The 20931-nt window shown below is 37.8% G+C and overlaps 1 protein-coding gene across 3 annotated transcripts in view; it reads left to right on the top strand.

Annotated features, from left to right (window-relative positions):
- The window catches only part of LOC25480702 (protein NRT1/ PTR FAMILY 1.1), a 58033-nt gene extending 41906 nt beyond the window's left edge, over positions 1–16127 (top strand). Inside the window, exons 1-4 of one of the 3 annotated variants that reach the window (XM_039827153.1) lie at positions 10822–11312; positions 13043–13260; positions 14595–15115; positions 15191–16127. In XM_039827153.1, the coding sequence (XP_039683087.1) occupies positions 13090–13260; positions 14595–15115; positions 15191–16010 (1512 nt within the window). In that variant the 5' untranslated portion in view covers positions 10822–11312; positions 13043–13089 and the 3' untranslated portion in view covers positions 16011–16127. Of the gene's footprint in view, positions 1–10821; positions 11313–13042; positions 13261–14594; positions 15116–15190 lie in introns of those variants that run through there. The other 2 variants (XM_039827148.1, XM_039827151.1) reach the window with 2 other exon arrangements.
- The last annotated feature ends 4804 nt before the right edge of the window (positions 16128–20931 follow it).

Below are 20931 nucleotides of genomic sequence, written 5' to 3' on the forward strand. Positions count from 1 at the left end.
TGGAGACTATGAGTGGTGAGATAGAGCAACGAGAGCATGAGGTTCACAAGTTGAGACGACAAATAGTAAAAAAGAATGTTCAGATCCGAGCTCAGAGCACAAGGCTATCACAATTTATCAGCGCAGGGGAGCGTTGGGAGTTCTTCAAAGATGCACATTCAGATTCTGATGAATAGTCTACTTCAAAGAGCTTGAGAGTTCCCAGTTTTTCTTTTATTTTTGTTTTTAGCTTTAAGTTAGATATTTATCTTATTTTTTTGCAAAGTCTATCCCTTGGCTTCGTTGTTTAGAAAGGGAATTATCTTATAGTATGCGAATTATTCAATGGAACTCTCAACTATGATATTTACAAAAATACTTTCATAAGTCCTTCGATAAAAAAAATATACGTCTATTTTTGCATAAACATCATGCATCATCCTGCATTTCATAGTCTCAAATCAAAGTCTCACACAAACTTCCTTTTCCAGAAAAAGGGTCAACTCGTTTCATACGGTGGCCCCACGTATCATCTACAAGTCAACCCGTACTCACTACACTCGAGCAAACGTAAAGAAGAAGATGGATTATCTTGAGCAGGAAAATCGGGTACTTCGTGAAGAAATGACAGCCATGCAGACTAGGATGGACGAGATGGCTGAATTAATAAAAACAATGGCGGAAGCTCAGACTCAAGCTCAAGCACAGATTCAAGCACAAGCGCAAGCATTGGCACAAGCGCAAACTCAAGCTCAGGCCATAACAGAAGCGCAGGCCCGATCACAAGCACCTCCCCCTCCTCCTATCAGAACTCAGGCCGAGGCATCTTCTTCTTGGACACTATGTGCTGACACTCCAACGCAGTCCGCTCCGCAACGTTCCACGCCTTGGTTTCCACCTTTCACTGCTGGGGAGATATTTCGTCCTATCACTTGTGAAGCTCAGATGCCCACTCACCAGTACACGGCTCAAGTACCCCTACCTGCCATGAGGGTCACTCCAGCCACCATGACCTACTCAGCACCTGTGATACATACAATCCCGCAAACTGAAGAACCTATCTTTCATTCAGGGAATGTAGAGGCTTACGAGGAAGTAAGCGACCTACGAGAAAAGTATGATGAACTACGCCGAGACATGAAAGCCCTCCGTGAAAAAGGGAAATTTGGGAAGACTGCGTACGATCTCTGTTTGGTACCGAGTGTGCAGGTACCTCACAAATTCAAGATTCCAGACTTCGAGAAATACAAAGGGAGTTCTTGCCCTGAGGAACATCTAAAAATGTATGTGAGAAGGATGCCTGCGTATGCCCAAGATGATCAGATTCTTATTTACTACTTCCAAGAAAGCTTGACCGGCCCTGCTTCAAAGTGGTACACAAACCTAGACAAAACAAGGGTTCAAACTTTCCGTGACCTTTGCGAAGCTTTCGTGGAACAGTACAGTTACAATGTAGACATGACTCCGGACCGAAGTGATCTCCAAGCCATGACTCAGGGAGATAAAGAGACGTTCAAAGAGTATGCCCAACGGTGGAGAGACACCGCTGCCCAAGTCAGCCCACGAATTGAGGAGAAAGAGATGACCAAGCTCTTCCTAAAAACTTTGAATCATTTTTATTACAAAAAGATGGTCGGGAGTACACCAAAGAGCTTCGCGGAGATGGTTGGTATGGGAGTACAGTTAGAAGAAGGAGTCCGAGAAGGACGCTTAGTAAAGAATACAACTCCTGCCAGTGGGACCAAGAAGACCGGGAACCATTTCCCGAGGAAGAAAGAACAAGAAGTCGGTATGGTGACTCATGGAGGGCCTCAACAAACTTATCCAGCCTATCAACACATTGCTGCCATCACACCCACCTCTCACCCTTTTCAACAAACAAATAACCATCCTCAAATACCACAATATCCTCAAATACCACAATATCCTCAATTCCCACAAAATCCTTCACCACAAAATGTCCAACAACAAAATTTCCAACAACAAAATTTCCAACAACAACCATACCAACAATACCCATATCAACAATACCCTCAACAAAATTTCCAACAACAACCTTATCAACAACGCCCACAACAACCGCGACCACCAAGAATGCCGATTAACCCAATACCAGTCACCTATGCAGAATTACTTCCCGGCTTACTCAAGAAAAACCTTGTCCAAACTAGAACAGCTCCTCCTATCCCAGAAAAACTACCATCTTGGTATAGACTTGACCAGACTTGTGACTTCCATGAAGGGGGCCGTGGCCATAACATTGAAACTTGTTATGCCTTTAAAAGCACAGTGCAGAGGTTGATCAATGATGGAAAAATAACTTTCACAGACTCGGCGCCAAATGTTCAAACAAACCCATTGCCGAATCATGGTGCCGCAACAGTCAACATGATCGAAGATTGTCAAAAGACTCGTCCCATTCAGAATGTTCAACATATCAAAACACCCTTGGTTCCGTTACATGCCAAGTTATGCAAAGTCGACCTTTTTGAGCATGATCATGATCTCTGTGAAATATGCCTTATGAACTCCGGAGGATGTCAGAAAGTAAGAAATGATATTCAAGGGCTTCTAGACCGAGGAGAGCTTGTGGTCGAAAGGAAGTGTGATGATGTGTGTGTAATAACTCCCGAAGGACCTTTGGAGGTATTTTATGACAGTCGAAAGTCAACTATCACCCCTCTGGTGATCTGCTTACCGGGTCCACTGCCATATGCTTCTGAAAAAGCCATTCCATACAAATACAATGCCACCATGATTGAAGAGGGTCGTGAGGTTCCAATACCGCCTTTGTCTAGTGTGGATAATATTGTTGAAGACAGTAGAGTTCTGAGAAATGGGCGCGTTGTTCCCATAGTGTTCCCAAAGAAGATTGATGCTACAATAAACAAGGAGGTTCGGACTAAAGATGCTGGTATCGCCAAAGAAGTGGATCAACCCAATGGGGATGGTACAAGTGCAGAGTTTGATGAGATTCTCAAGTTAATAAAGAAGAGCGAGTACAAGGTTGTTGACCAACTGATGCAGACTCCATCCAAAATATCCATAATGTCTTTATTACTAAATTCTGAGGCCCATAAAGATGCATTAATGAAGGTTTTAGAACAAGCTTTTGTGGATTATGATGTAACGGTGGGTCAGTTTGGCGGAATAGTAGGGAACATCACTGCATGCAACAACTTGAGTTTCAGTGATGAAGAGCTCCCAGCAGAAGGAAGGAACCATAATCGGGCGCTGCATATATCTGTGAATTGTAAAACCGATGCTTTGTCAAAAGTGCTGGTGGATACTGGATCATCTTTGAATGTATTGTCCAAAACAACTTATACCCAACTCGCTTACCAAAACGCACCTTTGAGACGAAGTGGGGTAATGGTGAAAGCTTTTGATGGCTCGAGGAAGGATGTCCTTGGAGAGGTGGTTCTACCCATCACAGTTGGGCCACAAGTTTTCCAAGTTAATTTTCAAGTCATGGACATTCAAGCTTCGTATAGTTGCCTGCTGGGTCGACCCTGGATTCACGAGGCAGGGGCTGTCACATCCACGCTGCATCAAAAGCTGAAGTTTGTGAAGAATGGGAAGCTAGTAACTGTAAACGGTGAAGAGGCTTTATTGGTGAGTCATTTGTCGTCTTTCTCTTTCATTGGGGCAGACGATGTCGAAGGGACACCTTTTCAAGGGTTTACTATCGAAGATAAGAATACCAAGAGGAATGAAGCCTCTATCTCGTCTCTGAGAGATGCTCAGAAGGTCATACAAGCAGGGGGGTCCACAAGCTGGGGAAAGCTGATAGAGCTTCCAGAAAACAAGCACCGAGAAGGTTTGGGTTTCTTCCCATCTACTAGTTTGTCCACAGCAAAGAAGGGCACTTTCCACAGTTCGGGCTTTATCCATGCAATCATTGAAGATGATCCTGAAAGTGTGCCACGAGGTTTTATAACACCAGGAGTATCCAGCCACAATTGGGTTGCCATAGATGTTCCTTTTGTTGCTCACTTGTCCAAGTAATGCATTTGTCTAGTTTATGCTTTTTTTTCAAAAAAAATCCTTTCGCCCCGCCCCAAGCGAAAGTGAGCTTATCTAGGGCTTTTCATTTCAAGAAATTATCATCAATAAAATAAAAACGTCGTTTTTTTTCCGATGTTTTGTCCCATTTTCTTTTATGCTTTTCTGAAAAATGGTAATACAAAAAACCCAACATGAATTTTCAAAAAAAATCTGCATGTATCTTCTTTCTAAAAATCATCCATCACATGTGCAGATTAGAAATCGACGAACCCGTTGAACAACATAACCCTATGATCTCTCCCAACTTTGAGCTCCCTGTGTATGAGGCGGAGGAAGAAGAGAATGAAGAGATCCCTGACGAAATCTCTCGACTACTCGAACAAGAGAGGAAGACCATTCAGCCTTATGGGGACGAACTAGAAGTGATTAACTTGGGCACCAAAGAAGACAAGAAAGAAATCAAGGTTGGGGCATCGCTCGGAACAAGTGTTAAAAAGCAAGTGATAGAGCTCCTCAAAGAATATGTTGATGTGTTTGCCTGGTCCTACCAAGATATGCCGGGTCTAGACACTGATATTGTGGTACATCACCTACCTTTGAAACCTGAGTGTCCGCCAGTCAAACAAAAGTTGAGAAGAACACGTCCTGACATGGCTCTCAAAATCAAAGAAGAGGTACAGAAACAGATCGACGCTGGTTTCCTCATCACATCAAATTACCCCCAGTGGTTAGCTAACATAGTGCCTGTTCCAAAGAAAGATGGTAAGGTCAGAATGTGTGTTGACTACCGTGATTTAAACAAAGCTAGCCCGAAAGACGACTTTCCTTTACCTCATATTGACGTGTTGGTTGACAGTACTGCAAAGTCTAAAGTCTTCTCATTCATGGATGGATTCTCCGGTTATAATCAAATCAAGATGGCACCCGAAGATAGAGAGAAAACATCATTTATTACACCTTGGGGCACTTTCTGTTACAAAGTAATGCCGTTCGGTTTAATCAATGCAGGAGCTACTTATCAGAGGGGTATGACTACTCTTTTCCACGATATGATACATAAAGAGATTGAGGTCTATGTGGATGACATGATAGTCAAGTCGATTACTGAAGAAGACCATGTCAAGTATCTACATAGGATGTTCCAGCGCCTGAGGAAGTACAAACTTCGTCTAAATCCCAACAAATGCACTTTTGGTGTCAGATCCGGAAAGCTTCTAGGCTTCATTGTCAGCCAGAAAGGCATCGAAGTAGATCCTGACAAAGTCAAAGCCATCAGAGAGATGCCTGCTCCGAGAACAGAAAAAGAAGTAAGAGGTTTTCTTGGACGACTAAATTACATCTCCCGGTTCATTTCTCATATGACTGCAACTTGTGGGCCGATATTCAAACTACTCCGCAAAGAACAAGGTATTGTGTGGACCGAGGATTGCCAGAAGGCTTTTGACAGCATAAAGAAGTACTTGCTAGAACCACCGATTCTCATCCCTCCAGTTGAAGGAAGACCTTTGATCATGTACCTAACAGTGCTAGAAAATTCCATGGGTTGTGTGCTCGGACAACAAGATGAAACCGGAAGAAAAGAGCACGCCATTTATTATTTAAGCAAGAAGTTTACTGAATGTGAATCTCGCTACTCCATGCTCGAGAAGACGTGTTGTGCTCTAGCCTGGGCTGCCAAACGCCTCCGTCATTATATGATTAATCACACTACTTGGCTGGTATCTAAAATGGATCCAATCAAGTACATATTTGAGAAGCCCGCTTTGACAGGAAGGATTGCACGGTGGCAGATGCTACTATCTGAATATGATATCGAGTACCGTTCCCAGAAGGCAATCAAAGGCAGTATTCTTGCTGATCACTTGGCTCACCAACCACTCGAAGACTATCGACCTATCAAGTTTGACTTTCCTGATGAAGAGATTATGTATCTAAAGATGAAAGATTGTGACGAGCCACTATTCGGAGAAGGTCCTGATCCAGATTCAGTGTGGGGTTTGATATTTGATGGGGCTGTCAATGTATACGGCAACGGCATAGGAGCAGTACTCCTTACTCCTAAGGGTACTCACATCCCTTTCACAGCAAGACTCCGGTTTGACTGCACAAACAACATCGCTGAATATGAAGCCTGCATCATGGGTATTGAAGAAGCCATTGATCTGAGAATCAAGAACATCGAAATATATGGAGATTCAGCTCTCGTAATCAACCAGATCAAAGGAAAATGGGAAACTCTTCATGCAGGACTAATACCTTATCGAGACTATGCAAGACGTTTATTGACCTTCTTCAACAAAGTGGAATTACATCATATCCCTCGAGATGAGAATCAGATGGCTGATGCCTTGGCTACTTTGTCTTCAATGATCAAGGTGAATCATCACAATGACGTGCCACTAATCAGCGTCAAATTCCTTGATAGACCCGCTTATGTGTTTGCCGCTGAAGCAGTTTTCGACGATAAACCTTGGTTTCATGATATTAAGGTGTTTCTCCAAACTCGAGAGTATCCTCCTGGAGCATCCAACAAAGATAAGAAGACTCTCAGAAGATTATCTAGTAATTTCTTCTTGAATGGAGATATCTTGTACAAAAGAAACTTTGACACGGTCTTGCTCAGATGTGTAGACAAATATGAAGCTGATTTATTGATACATGAAATACACGAAGGATCCTTCGGAATTCATCCTAATGGGCACACAATGGCTAAAAAGATATTGCGAGCAGGCTACTACTGGATGACAATGGAATCAGATTGCTACAAGCATACCAGAAAGTGTCACAAGTGTCAGATATACGCCGACAAGATTCATATGCCGCCGACTACACTCAATTTACTTTCCTCTCCGTGGCCTTTCTCTATGTGGGGCATTGACATGATCGGAAGGATTGAGCCCAAAGCTTCGAATGGACACCGTTTCATCTTAGTGGCTATTGACTACTTCACTAAGTGGGTTGAGGCCGCATCATATGCCAATGTGACCAAGCAAGTAGTGGTCAAATTTATCAAGAATCATATCATTTGTCGCTATGGCATCCCCAACCGGATCATCACCGACAACGGAACAAATCTAAACAACAAGATGATGAAAGAATTGTGTGATGATTTCAAGATCGAGCACCATAACTCTTCACCTTACAGACCCCAAATGAATGGTGCTGTCGAAGCTGCAAATAAGAATATAAAGAGGATTGTCCAGAAGATGGTGGTGACTTATAAAGATTGGCATGAAATGCTTCCCTTTGCATTACATGGATATCGTACTTCTATACGCACATCAACAGGGGCAACCCCTTTCTCCCTGGTATATGGTATGGAGGCAGTACTTCCTGTAGAAGTCGAAATTCCATCATTGAGAGTCCTAATGGAGGCTGACTTATCAGAAGCTGAATGGGTTCAGAATAGATACGACCAGTTGAATCTAATCGAAGAAAAGCGCATGACAGCCCTATGTCACGGACAGTTATATCAAAAAAGGATGAAACAGGCTTTTGACAAGAAAGTTCGTCCCCGTGAGTTTAAAGAAGGTGATCTCGTGCTCAAAAAGATTTTCTCTTTCCAACCAGACTCCCGAGGCAAGTGGGCTCCTAATTATGAAGGACCGTATGTTGTTAAAAAGGCCTTCTCAGGTGGTGCCATGACTCTACAAACCATGGACGGTGAAGAACTTCCACGACCTGTGAACACGGATGCAGTCAAGAAATACTTTGTCTAAAAAAAAAAATTTTTAAAGAACAGCTCGGTAAGTCGAAAACCCGAAAAGGGCGACTTAGGCAAAAATGAGCGTCTCGGTGGACTGAAAACCCGAAAAGGGCGGTCCAGGCAAAAATTAGAGACAATAAACAGAGATCATTATCCTGATAGAGTGAAAACCCGAAAGGGCAGTCTATGCAAAAATTAAGGATTTAAAAAGAAAAAAAAATAAAATAAAAAATAAAAAAAAAATAAAAAAATAAAAAAGAGACAAAGTAACTGCATCCAGTCGAACACAGATACACTTGGGGCATACCTGATATCAAAAGTATTCGAGCCACAAGATAACGGATTTCAAAGTTGTTAGAGAACGATTAGGGATGGCAATGGGTATCCAATGGGTAGGGTACTACAATGCCCGTCCCCATACCCGCATTTACAAAAAATATCCGTACCCGTGTTCGTACCCTCGTGGGCAACAACTTTAGTCCCCTTCCCCATACCCTATGGGTACTTAAGTACCCATACCCACACCCATTACCCGCACTTTAACTATGGAAAAACAAAAAAAACATCACAAATGAAATAAAACTACGATCCCAATTTTTTAAAATTAACTCATAAAATAATATGAACCGTGGTATTTAGTCAAATAGAAAACATCCGAAATATTCCTAAAAAATTATACACCGGCATGATGGAGTTGTTATTGTATTAAGTAGTTGTTTGGTTTAAGTTTAGGTTTAGGCTTAAATAGCTAAATAAATTAATTAATTATACATAAAAAATAAATAAATAATTTATGATATTATATAAATATGTATATGCGGGTATGCGGGTCTGGGCAGTATAGTACCCTTACCCGTGCCCATACCCATTTAATTTTGTGGGTATTACCCGTACCCGTGCCCAGATCCATAAAAGCGGGGTTTTACCCTACCTATTGTGGGTATTTTTTGCGGGTATCCATTGGGTCTGGGTCCAATTGCCATCCCTAAGAACGATAGAGTTATGAAGTTCAACGTACCTTTCCATTTTAAATTACCATTTCTTTTCAAACTTTGTAAAGAACTCCATGAAGTCATGCCATTGGCATAGCGTCATTCGATTAATAAACTTTGAGCTTTTACCTCTCTTTTGACTCCTACTTGTTTTGTTTCTCGATTTTTTTTTTTTTTTTCCTCTTTTATTGATGATAATATTTTGAAACAGATTTCTAAAACATTATATAAAAAAAATAAAAAAAAAAAAAAAAAAAAAAAAAAAGAAGCATAAACAAATAGATACAGCTTGGCACTCGGGAGTAAAAGAGGCGTATATCAACTCAAGAGAGGTTAGATCCTGCTAAAAGCGTGGCTCGACACTAAGGAAAGTCTCTGAATAAACAAATACAAAAATAATACAAAGAAGCTCGCTAAGTTGAAAACCTGAAAAGGCGACTTAGGCAACAAAGAGCGTCCCGGTGGACTGAAAACCCGAAAGGGCGGTCCAGGCAAAAATTAGGGGCAAAAATATTCCCGGTGGACTGAAAACCCGAAAGGGCGGTCCAGGCAAAAATTAGGGATTTTTTCAAATAAAACAAAAGGTATGACTGCTGAAGCATACCAATGGAAGGACACTCTATGCCGGTTTACAAATGGCGACTTCTTCCAGACTTCTTTCATCGACAATGGGCTCACCCCCCAGGAGGCACCGGTGGCTACCTAGTGCCAGGTTCTTACACTATCAACGGCTCGATTTGCTCACAATAATATCATCTCCAAGGAAGGTTGCCGAGTGTTTGTAATGCAATGTCGGTCCGACTCCCATCTTACCTGTCTTGTCTCAGTTCATCGATTCACGTGTCATGTACATTCATATATCCATACATTCATGCAATCATGCATTCACCAATATTTTCACATAATCATACGTTTACGCGTACACGACATATGCATAACATCAATTCACACATAATTGCATCAGTCAAAGCTCACCATTGCGTCAAGCCGCAAGTTTCTACGAGTAAAACATCTTCCGTTTTATCTTCCATATTTCAAAGGTGTCATGCCCGGTGAAAAGCCGTGCTAAGTCATGTCACTAATCAATGCCAATTTCAACTTTAGTTTCGAAGTATCATCCCCGGCGGAAAGCCGTACTAGTCACAACGCTAGTTAAACTCGATGTCAACTTCAAACTCCAGGTATCATCCCCAGCGTAGCTGTTCTAGAGATGTCACCAATCCAAACTTTTCAAGCGACCGATTCCAACAAACGAATAGTCTATGCCAATGTTTTTTACCTTCCGAGCAACTAGTTCCAACAAACGAACAACTCATGTCAATCTTTTATCTTTATGCCCAGCGACCGATTCCAACAAACGAATAGCCTATGCCAATGTTTTTTACCTTCCGAGCAACTAGTTCCAACAAACGAACAACTCATGTCAATCTTTTATCTTTATGCTCAGCGACCAGTTCCAACCAACGAACAGCCTGTAACAAGTGGCCAATTTCAACCAACAAATAGCTTGTATCCTTCTTTTATTTCATTTTCAAAACCAAGTCCACAAATGGACATTAAAGTCTGAACCATTGCACTTTGTTTCGAGATGTCGAGACAATGAGGAACAATCATCTTCCCCAGTGAAACCAGATTCCCCAGTAAAGTCGGATCCCTTTCTTCGAAGAATTCGGGTATCCTAGTGTCTTTTTATTCCAGTCGAGCCGTCACTGTCATCATGCATTCATAATTAAATCATGAGCATTCATAAACCTCTTAGGTCAAAATTGGTGCACTTTTGTATTTAAGTCTCTTCGGCTCGTCGAGTCAAAGATTTTACCTTCGAACCTCTGAGCGAAGAAAACTTAAATAGGGGCATCTGTCATACCCCAAATTTTGACCTAAGATCCCACTGACACACGTCTCCGAACTCGGACCAGACTCGCATTTCAGTGAAAAATTCGGCAGGGAGGTATTTTGAAATACCTCATAAAATTCCGAATCGGGCCCTCTTCTCTCAGCCTTTAATTATTTATTTCCATCTTTTAATTTAGAACTCTAATTTTAATTTTAGTCCAAGATTAGATTAAATTTCTTTTATTCCCATTTTAAATTTTTATTTTTTAGATATTATCCTTTTAATTATTTTTTTCTTTTTAAGTCCAAAAAGTCCAAAATCCAAAAAAGGTCCAGGTGCAGAATAACAGCATCACGCGTATGCTGTTCCAGTCCAAATCCAGTTCACACTGCCTCATCTGAAACAAATCCAGTAAAAAAACAAACGCATTTCCCTTTTTCTCCTCCACAAACTACTGATTTTTTGCTCATCAGTAACAAATCCTAGCCTCAAACTCACTCTATAAGTAGAGACCTGCACAACAAAGAAAAACACGAAAAAAAACAGAGAACAACAGAACACGGGAAATACAGCAAAACACGAGGAACAACAGAGGAAACGGAATCGCAACACGGCATCGCAGCACAACACACACACGTACACACGTACACACACGTACACACACACGTACGCAACACGGCATCGCAGCACAATTTCGGGCTATTACACAACAGGTTTCGTCAAACAGATCGCAAACCTCACTCAAAGCGGCCGATCCAGAAACAAACATCACAGAACCAAACGAATAAAGGTAGTAGTATCTCTTTCTTTTAGATCTAGGGTTGTTGGTTTTGATTCTGGAAATTTCAAGTTTGTAAATGAATAGAGGAGAGAGAGTCGAGTGAAAACAGCAAAAAAAAATAGGAGCTTCTAGCTCCGGCACGGCGGCGCCGCCGCCTAGGCCGGCCCACCGCCGCGCCGGCCGCCCCTCACCTCCACCGGAGAAGAAGAGAGAAGAGAGAGGATAGGGATTTAGAGAGAGAAGGAGACGGAAGAGAGAGAAGGAGGGGAAGGAAATGAGAAATTTAGGGTTTACAACCCTTATATACTCTTCAAACCGGGTCGCCCATGACCCATGACCCGCGACCCGTTTCGTTTCCTTAAAGCCCAATTTTTTTTTTTTTGCTTTCTGCACCCCACCATGTGTTTGGACCTTTTTTTTATTCTTTTTCGCATTTATTTATTTTTCTTAGCATTTTAATTTTATTGCAGACCTTAGAATGTAAATAGGCTTTTTATGTAATAGTCATAGATTTTATATTTCTAACTTAGGGTAGCCGCGCTTTTATTCTTTATGCTCCGTTAGTTTATATGTTTATTCAAAAATCACAAAAACATGCAAATAACCAAAAAATCACAAAAAAAACATTTTTCCATAATAAACCTTGATCCTAAATCAAGTGATCGTCCTTTTTTTCATTTTATTTTCTCAATCAAATATCAATCAATTTAATCATACTTCGAGTTATCTTTTTTTTTTAATAAAAAACACAAACAAATTCTTATTTGCCACTTGGCTTTTATCTTTAAAACCTTTTTCAAAAAAACTAATAAAAAAACACAAAACCAATCAAACGTTGTTTTCTACCCCGAACTACGAGGTTTTGATCCCTCACGGGTACGTAGGCAGAGGACCATGTCCTTTCAAACAATAAAAAATGTAGATAAATTAGGTCTCACTTTCTATTTTCTTTTTCATCATATTAATTCCTTCTTTTCAAAATAAGCAAGCAAGTTATAGCACATTGAATTAAATAAAACCAAGAGGTTCCCGTAGAGTACTATGGACGTAAAGGGTGCTAATACCTTCCCTTTATGTAACTAACCCCCGAACCCTAAATCTTTTCAATATGGGGTGTTTTGAACTTTTTTCCCCTTTTCCTTAAAAATTAAATGTTCGGTCGTGAAATAAATTAGTGAGTCAAAAGCTAATCAAATAGCCTTGATCTCCGAAAAAATGACGCGACAAGCGTTAATTAGAAGTTATATATATGTACATTTCTAAAATATTTAGCAAAGCATTATAAAGATTTACCGTAGGAAAAGAGCATGTTTTATTTTGTTCAAGAGATTAGGAAAACAACATTACAATTAACATGATACTAATTGGAATCAATGAAAGAATCAACAATGTGCAGATTAACGCTACATAATACTTAGGTTTATAAAAGATATTACAAGTTTCAAAGACTAACCAAAAAGGGATTTTTGCCAATATTTACACCAGACAAAATGAAAAGATCAAATGACATCCCAAAGTTAAGATAGTTTACGACTATTGTATTGTTCTCTTTTTTTAATATGCTTTCTATTTTGCTTAAAATAAAATAAAATAATGCACTATATATTGCACAAGAATCTTTACTAGTTATACTTATTTTTCTCATTCACATCAAAGAGAATACTTGAATTTTTGCTTACATTTAATGAGCTGCATTTTGTTGAGTAATAATAAGGTTTTGTTGATGTGATTGTTTACAGCAAATGAGGCACTTAGCAATACAGCAAGCATAGGAATTTTGCCCAACATGATATTGTATTTGATGGGACCTTACAACCTTCATCTTGGCCAAGCTAACCAGATACTCCTCTTATTTGCTGCAGCCAGCAAGTTCATGCCTGTGGTTGGTGCTTTTATTGCAGATTCTTATTTGGGTCGATTCTTAAGTGTTGGATTAGGTTCTGCTGTCAGTTTCCTGGTATGTCTATATATATATATATATATATATATATATATATATATATATATATTGAAATTCAAACTTGTTAATTATTCAATCAATACTGTGAACCTTGGTTTTAAATTACAGTTGCGGTCGTTGCGATTTTGATCATTACGGTTGCTGGACCTGCATTGCAACTGCTGCTGCTTTAGATAATTTAAATTTTTTACAAACCATATAAAGTGACACGGGTGCCAACACACACGTTGACACGGTTAATAATTAGAGAAAATCACATAATTTAGTGTAATTATAAGTGTCGGTGTCGTGTGTCTGACATCGGGAGTCAGGACACGTGTAATCCGAAGAGTGCACGTGCTTCATAGCTATTTACCCACAAAAATCTTAGTTGACCTCGTAAATAGGGATTGAAGGGTGCTTTATGTAACGCCTTATTTCTATTAAAGCGGTAAAACATGCGAATAATACATATATTCAAGAAATAGACGCTACATCATCATACAAAATTCAAATTCAACATGCATGCATAAAAATCTCAACAGTCGCAGCGGATATAAACCAAATACTTCGAAGCATACATGGCATGATATCAAAAATACATCAACATAAATGTTCTCCAAGTCCCGACAAATGGGTAAACCTCCAACATGAATAAATCCAAACAGATAATTTAGACCAACATAAACAGACGTCTAGATCAGAGCCTATCCTGATATGTGTCAAACTTGTTCAATATTCAATCAATACTTTGAACCGTGGTTTTAAATTACAGTTGCAATCGTTGCAATTGTGGTCATTATGCTTGCTGTGACTTGCATTTCAACTGCTGCGGCGTTAAATAATTTAAAATTTTCACAAACCATATAATGTGGAACTGGTTTCAATACACTATTTACCCACCATAGCGGTCTTAATTAACCTTGTAAATACGGATTGAGGGGTGCTTTAGTTTTTAATTTTGGAAAGATTTAAACGAACATGGCCGAAATTGTGTGATGCAAATCGTGAAGCAATGCAGTTACGGTGTGGCTATACACGTACGTAATTAAAGTTCACACCGTAGTTGCGGTGTGATGCCATCGTAGAGGCTAACGCATCGGCAATATTTCAACAGCAATTGCGGATGGAGACCGCAATTTGAGAGTTGAAACTATATGCTCTGAACTTGGGTTGGCCTGGTGGTGTTGACTTGGGGCCTTGGAGTTTGCTCCTCCTCAAGGTCTCAGATTCGATTGTCCCTGGAGCCAATTTGGATGGCCTAGTTTAACTTCTTAAAAAAAAAGTATGCTCTGAACTTCATGATGTAATGAGAAAAGTTGGTAACAAATTATCCTTTTTTGTGGTTATAGGGAATGGCATTGTTGTGGTTAACAGCAATGATCAAACCAACGGAAGGCGTTCAAACACCAACATCATGGGAAATGGCAATGTTAATATCTGCCTTTATTCTCATTTCAATTGCAAGTGGTGGTGTTTCATGTTCCATGGCATTTGGTGCAGACCAAGTAAATATAAAAGATAACCCTAATAACAATAGGGTCTTGGAAATGTTTTTCAGCTGGTATTATGCTTTTGCAAGTATCTCTGCCATAATAGCTCTCACTGTAATAGTATATATCCAAGATCATCTTGGTTGGAAAATTGGTTTTGGAGTTCCAGCAGCACTCATGTTTTTATCCACATTGTTATTCTTTCTTGCTTCTCCTCTTTATGTAAAGATTCAAAAAAGAACCAACTTGTTCGCTAGTTTTGCGCAAGTAACTGTTGCTTCCTGTAACAACAGAAAACTTACATTACCGCCTAAAAATTCACCTCAATTTTACCATCACAACAAGGACTCAAATCTTGTGGTTCCAACTGATAAACTAAGGTAGACTTTTCTTTTTATCTTTTGAATATTCCATAAATTTTGGTGAAATATTTGTAACAAACTTTTATATCTCAGGTTTCTGAACAAAGCTTGTGTTATTAAGGAATTTGAACAAGATATAGCATGTGATGGTTCAAGAATAAACCCCTGGAATCTATGCACAGTAGATCAAGTAGAAGAACTAAAAGCCATTGTTAGAGTTATTCCATTATGGTCTAGTGGGATCATGATGACCCTTAGCGTGGGAGGTTCATTTGGATTGCTTCAAGCTAAAACCTTGAACAGACATATCACCTCCAACTTTGAAGTTCCAGCGGGATCTTTGAGCGTTATTAGTATAGTTACAATAATTATATGGATAGTTCTCTATGACCACGTTCTTATTCCTTTAGCATCAAAGATAAGAGGGAAACCAGTTAAGATCGGTGCAAAGAAAAGAATGGGAATTGGTTTGTTTTTATCTTTTCTCCACTTAGTAAATGCAGCAATTTTTGAGACTATAAGGAGAAGAAATGCGAATGATGGAGTTTTGGAAATTTCGGCATTGTGGCTTGCACCTCAACTCTGTCTGGCTGGTATATCTGAAGCAGTCAAATTCATAGGCCAAAATGAGTTTTATTACACAGAGTTTCCAAGTACTATGTCTAGTGTCGCTGCTTCGCTTTCTGGATTGGGAATGGCTGCAGGAAGCTTGGTATCTTCTTTATTGTTCAGCATTGTAGAAAACACTACTTCAAGAGGAGGAAAAGATGGGTGGATTTCTGATGATATAAACAAGGGTCATTTTGACAAGTACTCTTGGCTTATAGCTGGAATTAGTGCCCTTAATATACTCTATTATCTAGTTTGCAGTTGGGCTTATGGACCTGCAGTTGAAGAGTTAAGTAAGGATTAATGGCTTTGTGGAGATAAAGATGATGAAGTCTCAAAAATTGTGTGGTTGATACATATATTGAACTTAAGATATATTGTTATACTGCATAAATTCTTAATAGTAAATGATCATGATTCACATTGAATTTGAATAGCCATATTGGTTTTTTGGCTTAATTGCACTTTTGGTCCTCTATCTTTTCAAAAGTTGCGATTTTGGCCCCTCAACTAATTAAAATACAAAACAAATCCCTATGTACCGGATCTTTGCCAGTTTTGACCCCCAAGGTCACTTTTGACTTAGTCTTCGCTGATGTGGCATCCATAATGGTTGACATGTGGCACCTCACTAAAGGGATGTGGGTGCCACGTCAGCGAAGACTAAGTCAAAAGTGGCCTTGGGGGCCAAAACTGGCAAAGATCCAATACATAGGGGGTTGTTTTGTATTTTAATTAGTTGGGGGGCCAAAATCGCAACTTTTGGAAAGATAAGGGGCCAAAAGTGCAATTAAGCCTAATTTTTTTTTTCTTTTCACAAATGAGTAGGCTTGGTGGCAGAGCCAGAAAAAGAAAATTCATATGGGAAACTATAATATATAAAGAAAAAATCCATGTTGTAATAAGAATTAAGAACAAAATTGATTATCAAGTATGTGAAATAATTGTCTATGCGTTCGTGTATCTTAAATTATCAATTATAAAAGATTTTTATAGTATATATTATTTGCTTTATTTATTTTAACACAGATTTACTTTAAAGAAAAATTCTAATTAAATGAGAATTTGTTTAAATAGCGTATCATAAAAGAATAAATTTTCATAAAAATATAACTTCAGGGATAAAATGTATGTTATATACGCTTGGTTCTCATCCCAAAAGCTAATTCAAAGGATGAAGGTACTCAAGCATATTTATACACTGAACATCCCGGGAACCTAAGCGATGTGGGACTAGCAACAAACTAGAAACAATTTAAAAACAAACTTTAACAAGGTAATCGAGCAAAAAGATTATAAGATTATCTTAGATAAGGGTTGCATTTGTAGGAGATTCGGTCGTGCCAAGTCACGTTGTTCTGCATAGAAAAGCGGTCTTTCTTTTTTAGTATAAAATGTTACTAAGTTAATCGCTTTAATTTCTTAACTCTTTCATTCCTTTATTTAATCCATCATTTAAGTCAAGCAAGAACGCTACCCCTCCCCCACCCCTCACCCACCCACACACACAGAGACACAAAGAGAAGGGGTCTAGCCGTTGGACTATGAATTGCAGAAAAAGAAGAGTCGTGTCAGAGATTAGATAGCACATAGAGAAGTGTCGTGCACATGGAATGGCAACTTGAAAAGGCACTAACGTACACTAGATGTCGTAGAAAATGGAAGATCAGAGATTGAGAAAGACTAGGGTTCAGTTATTTTTATTGTTTGAAATTTTACTTGTAAGGCCAAGAGGATGGTGAATTTAGCTAAAGCCGCTATAATCCAATTACTCAAAATACTAGTAAACCAAATCACTTTCAAATACCAAACACACCCGATACAAACTACTAAAATAAAGCAAAGCAAAATAACAAGGAAATCATAAAATCACCAACAATGACATTAGATCTTGAATCGGATAATGATGGGTTAAGAAAAACATGATCTTGAGTGATGATTAGCGATTTGGTATCTATAATTATAAGACTAATTTTGTTATCAATTAATCACCATAATTGCCAGAAGAGATCGATTAAAATTGATTTGCATATGCTATGATTTATAAGCCAATTAAGTCTCCATTGAACATAGCATATATAGCAGATCAAATAAATAAACTTCAATGCAACACAGCGAATAAGAGCACCAATATTTAACTCAAAATACGAACTTTATTATATCAATTAATTCATGAAACAAGGTGAACAAAAAAGATTACAAAGATGATACACCCTGCCACTAGATAACACTACACCATGAAATTATGCATCAATATTGGGCGAGGAATCGCCCAAGACCAGGCACCATTTCTGCTACCAGCTGGAAATTTTACAGCATTTGGGCCAAACTTGAACGTCATTGATACTGAAGCACTATCCGTCACCATATACCCCAACAAAATCACCCCAATTTGCACCGATCCTCGATCTCTCTCAGCACCAAGTCCGATAGCAATATCACGGTCGTTACTGATACCGGGGGGTACCGTTACCCCAGCCCTAATCATAGTCACACTACCGGGCGCTTGGGTAAATGGTGACAAGATTGTTCTGCCAAGAAAAATATCATCTTTTCCTGACCACCAAACGATGACTTCAACGTTTTTGTAACAAACGATTTTTTCATCGTAGTTGGGAGCATGGAAAAATAATGTTAAATTCAATGTGGCCGTTAAATCAACGGCTTGAGTATTGAGGGATGTTACGGTGATAGAGTCGAGATGAACAAGGGGGGTGTTGAGTTTAAGGGGGGTTATAAATAGGCTAAGAAAAGCAAGGTTTGTAATGCCAATGAAAAGGCAAAGGAACATGGTGCAGAGAGTGAAGAAAATGGCCTTCACATCGGAAGTGAGTGAAGAAACGGTGTCAGACATGATGGATATGGATTTTGCAATGAAGGATGCCATGGATGTGATACTGTTGTTACTTGAAGGTGATGTGAAGAAATGAACTAAAAGTGTTGTTATAAATAGAGGGAGAAGAATGCATGAAAGTGCGTGTTTTTGTTGTTAGTAGAGTGTGTGAGGTTGCACCTCACAACCCCAAATATTATTCACCCGTTTGATTTGCTACAAAAAATAAAGGGTATTGCTGACGAGTATGACGTTTTGGCCATTTCACACGTATTAAGAAATGTAATTAATATTGTGTGAGGAAGAGAAATTATGAGTTGTTTTACAAAATTATCCTTAATAAATGGTATGGAAAAGATAAATGAAATAATTGAAAGAAAAGAGAGTAGTTAATAGTAAGGATATAATAGAAAAAGTAACATTAATATTTTATTGGTATTGTAAAGCGACATATAATTTGGGATAATTTTTTTTTTCCAAAGCGGCATACAATTTGGGACGGAGGGAGTATTAAGCTACTACAAAAATGAAAATAGTTGATAAATTTTAAGTAGAAAAAGTTATTTTTTAAAGTTTCAATATATTGAATGTATCATTTCCAAGACAAAATTTCTTCTCTAGTCTTCTTAATAAGTGTTCTAAGGGGGAGGGGTAAAACAACTGTTTATTTTGTTTTATTGTAAAACTGATAAACGTGGAGGCAAGAGACAAGACAGGGGCTGAAATTTTTGTCCCTCATTAAATCACACAAGTTTACCATATTGGCATAGACTAAGAGTTTCTTTTCTGTTTTTATGCTCTGTTCAGGCAACTATTGTAAATATTGTTCTTGACTCTGATGTCCTTTCCTGGATACGTCTTGTGCTAGGAAACACTCTTTTGAGATGGTAATATAATTCATTTTAACTTCTTCAAAAAAAAAATTGTCTAAAATTCAAAAATAGTTTTTTGTACGCAAAAAATCGTACAAGACAAAAAATTATTTAGTATCATAAAAGTTTGTGTATGATGTTTTGTCTTTTGTTGGGTTGTTCTCACATGTGTTGTTCTTTGTTTTATTCGGTATTTAACTTTGAAAAATGTTAACTAGTGCCTGGGGCACTAGTTAAAGACCTTAAATGATAACTTTTTATGAAAATTTGTGTAATCGATATATTAAAAATTGAAAACTTTAACATTTTTAAAGAATAATTACTTAATTTATCCGAGGGCACATCAAATGAATCCTTATCCGGAGTAATGATTTTTTTAATAAAAAAAAAATCAAATTAAATGTACTCTTGCAATCTTTGTTCTCTTTTAAGTTTTTCTTTCTTTCTAAGGAACAATTTTTTTAAATGTAGAATAGACCATTCAAATTAAAGAAAAGAAATTTTGGGGTTTTTTATTTCTATTATACTCATTTTAATCAATCAATATTTTTTTTTTTTTTGCACACAATATCTCTTTCCAATATATTTCATGTTTTTCTGTACAAGGTATTCAATTTACTCTCACTCTCTCAAACATATTTCTATCTTTTTGCAGGCACACGCACCTTTTTCTATCCTCCATAATAAACAATTGTGAATAATCTAAATATTGTTTGTAAAGCAAACTAAATTAAAATATATTCCTTCTTCAAGAAGTCTTTTATTTTTTTTCATCAAAGTTGTTTTTTTAATTTTTTTTAATTTTGCACTTGATATTTTAACAATGTTTATCATCTTGTTTATAGAATTTAAATTCTTCATGGAACTATTGTTCTATGTAACAAATATATGTTTAAAAGAAGTTTAAATAACAATAAAAAAAAAGATATTTGTTTAAATAATATATGAATTTTTCAAATAGATATCATTAAATAGTTTTATTGATCATGAGTAAGTAGGAGTAATTGACCAAAATATAATTGGTAAATTATGACAGTTAAATAGAAACACAAAAGTAATACTTAAACAACACTTAAAAGACAACAGAGAGAGTAATTTTCGTTTAAGCTTGTGAGTTGTGACTAATGAAGAATTTCAAATTGAAAGAAATCTATTTCATTTTTAAAAGTAGAAACGGTTTACTTTACAATCATATCAAATTTCAGTTTCCTTTTAAAAAAACTAATTCATTATATAAAAAGAAAAAAAAAAATTGACCACACAAAAAAAGAAATGCATTTTGAAAAGTAACATACATGGGAAATAGTGCCAAAAAATATAAAAGAGTTACTTAAAGATAAGACGAGATATATGTACAAAAATCAGTGTTTTCGGTATAAATTAATCTTTATTTTATAACAAAAAGACTATAGTTTAGGTATAAATTATCTTTGAATTAATAATTAATTGAGTTATGATGTATTTCATTTGGAATGAAATATAAACAAAAATGAAAGTTGAAATGTCAACAAACATGGTCA

This window comes from Medicago truncatula, chromosome 1 (assembly GCF_003473485.1).
Source record: "Medicago truncatula cultivar Jemalong A17 chromosome 1, MtrunA17r5.0-ANR, whole genome shotgun sequence".
In the NCBI taxonomy this organism is placed as follows: Eukaryota; Viridiplantae; Streptophyta; class Magnoliopsida; order Fabales; family Fabaceae; genus Medicago; species Medicago truncatula.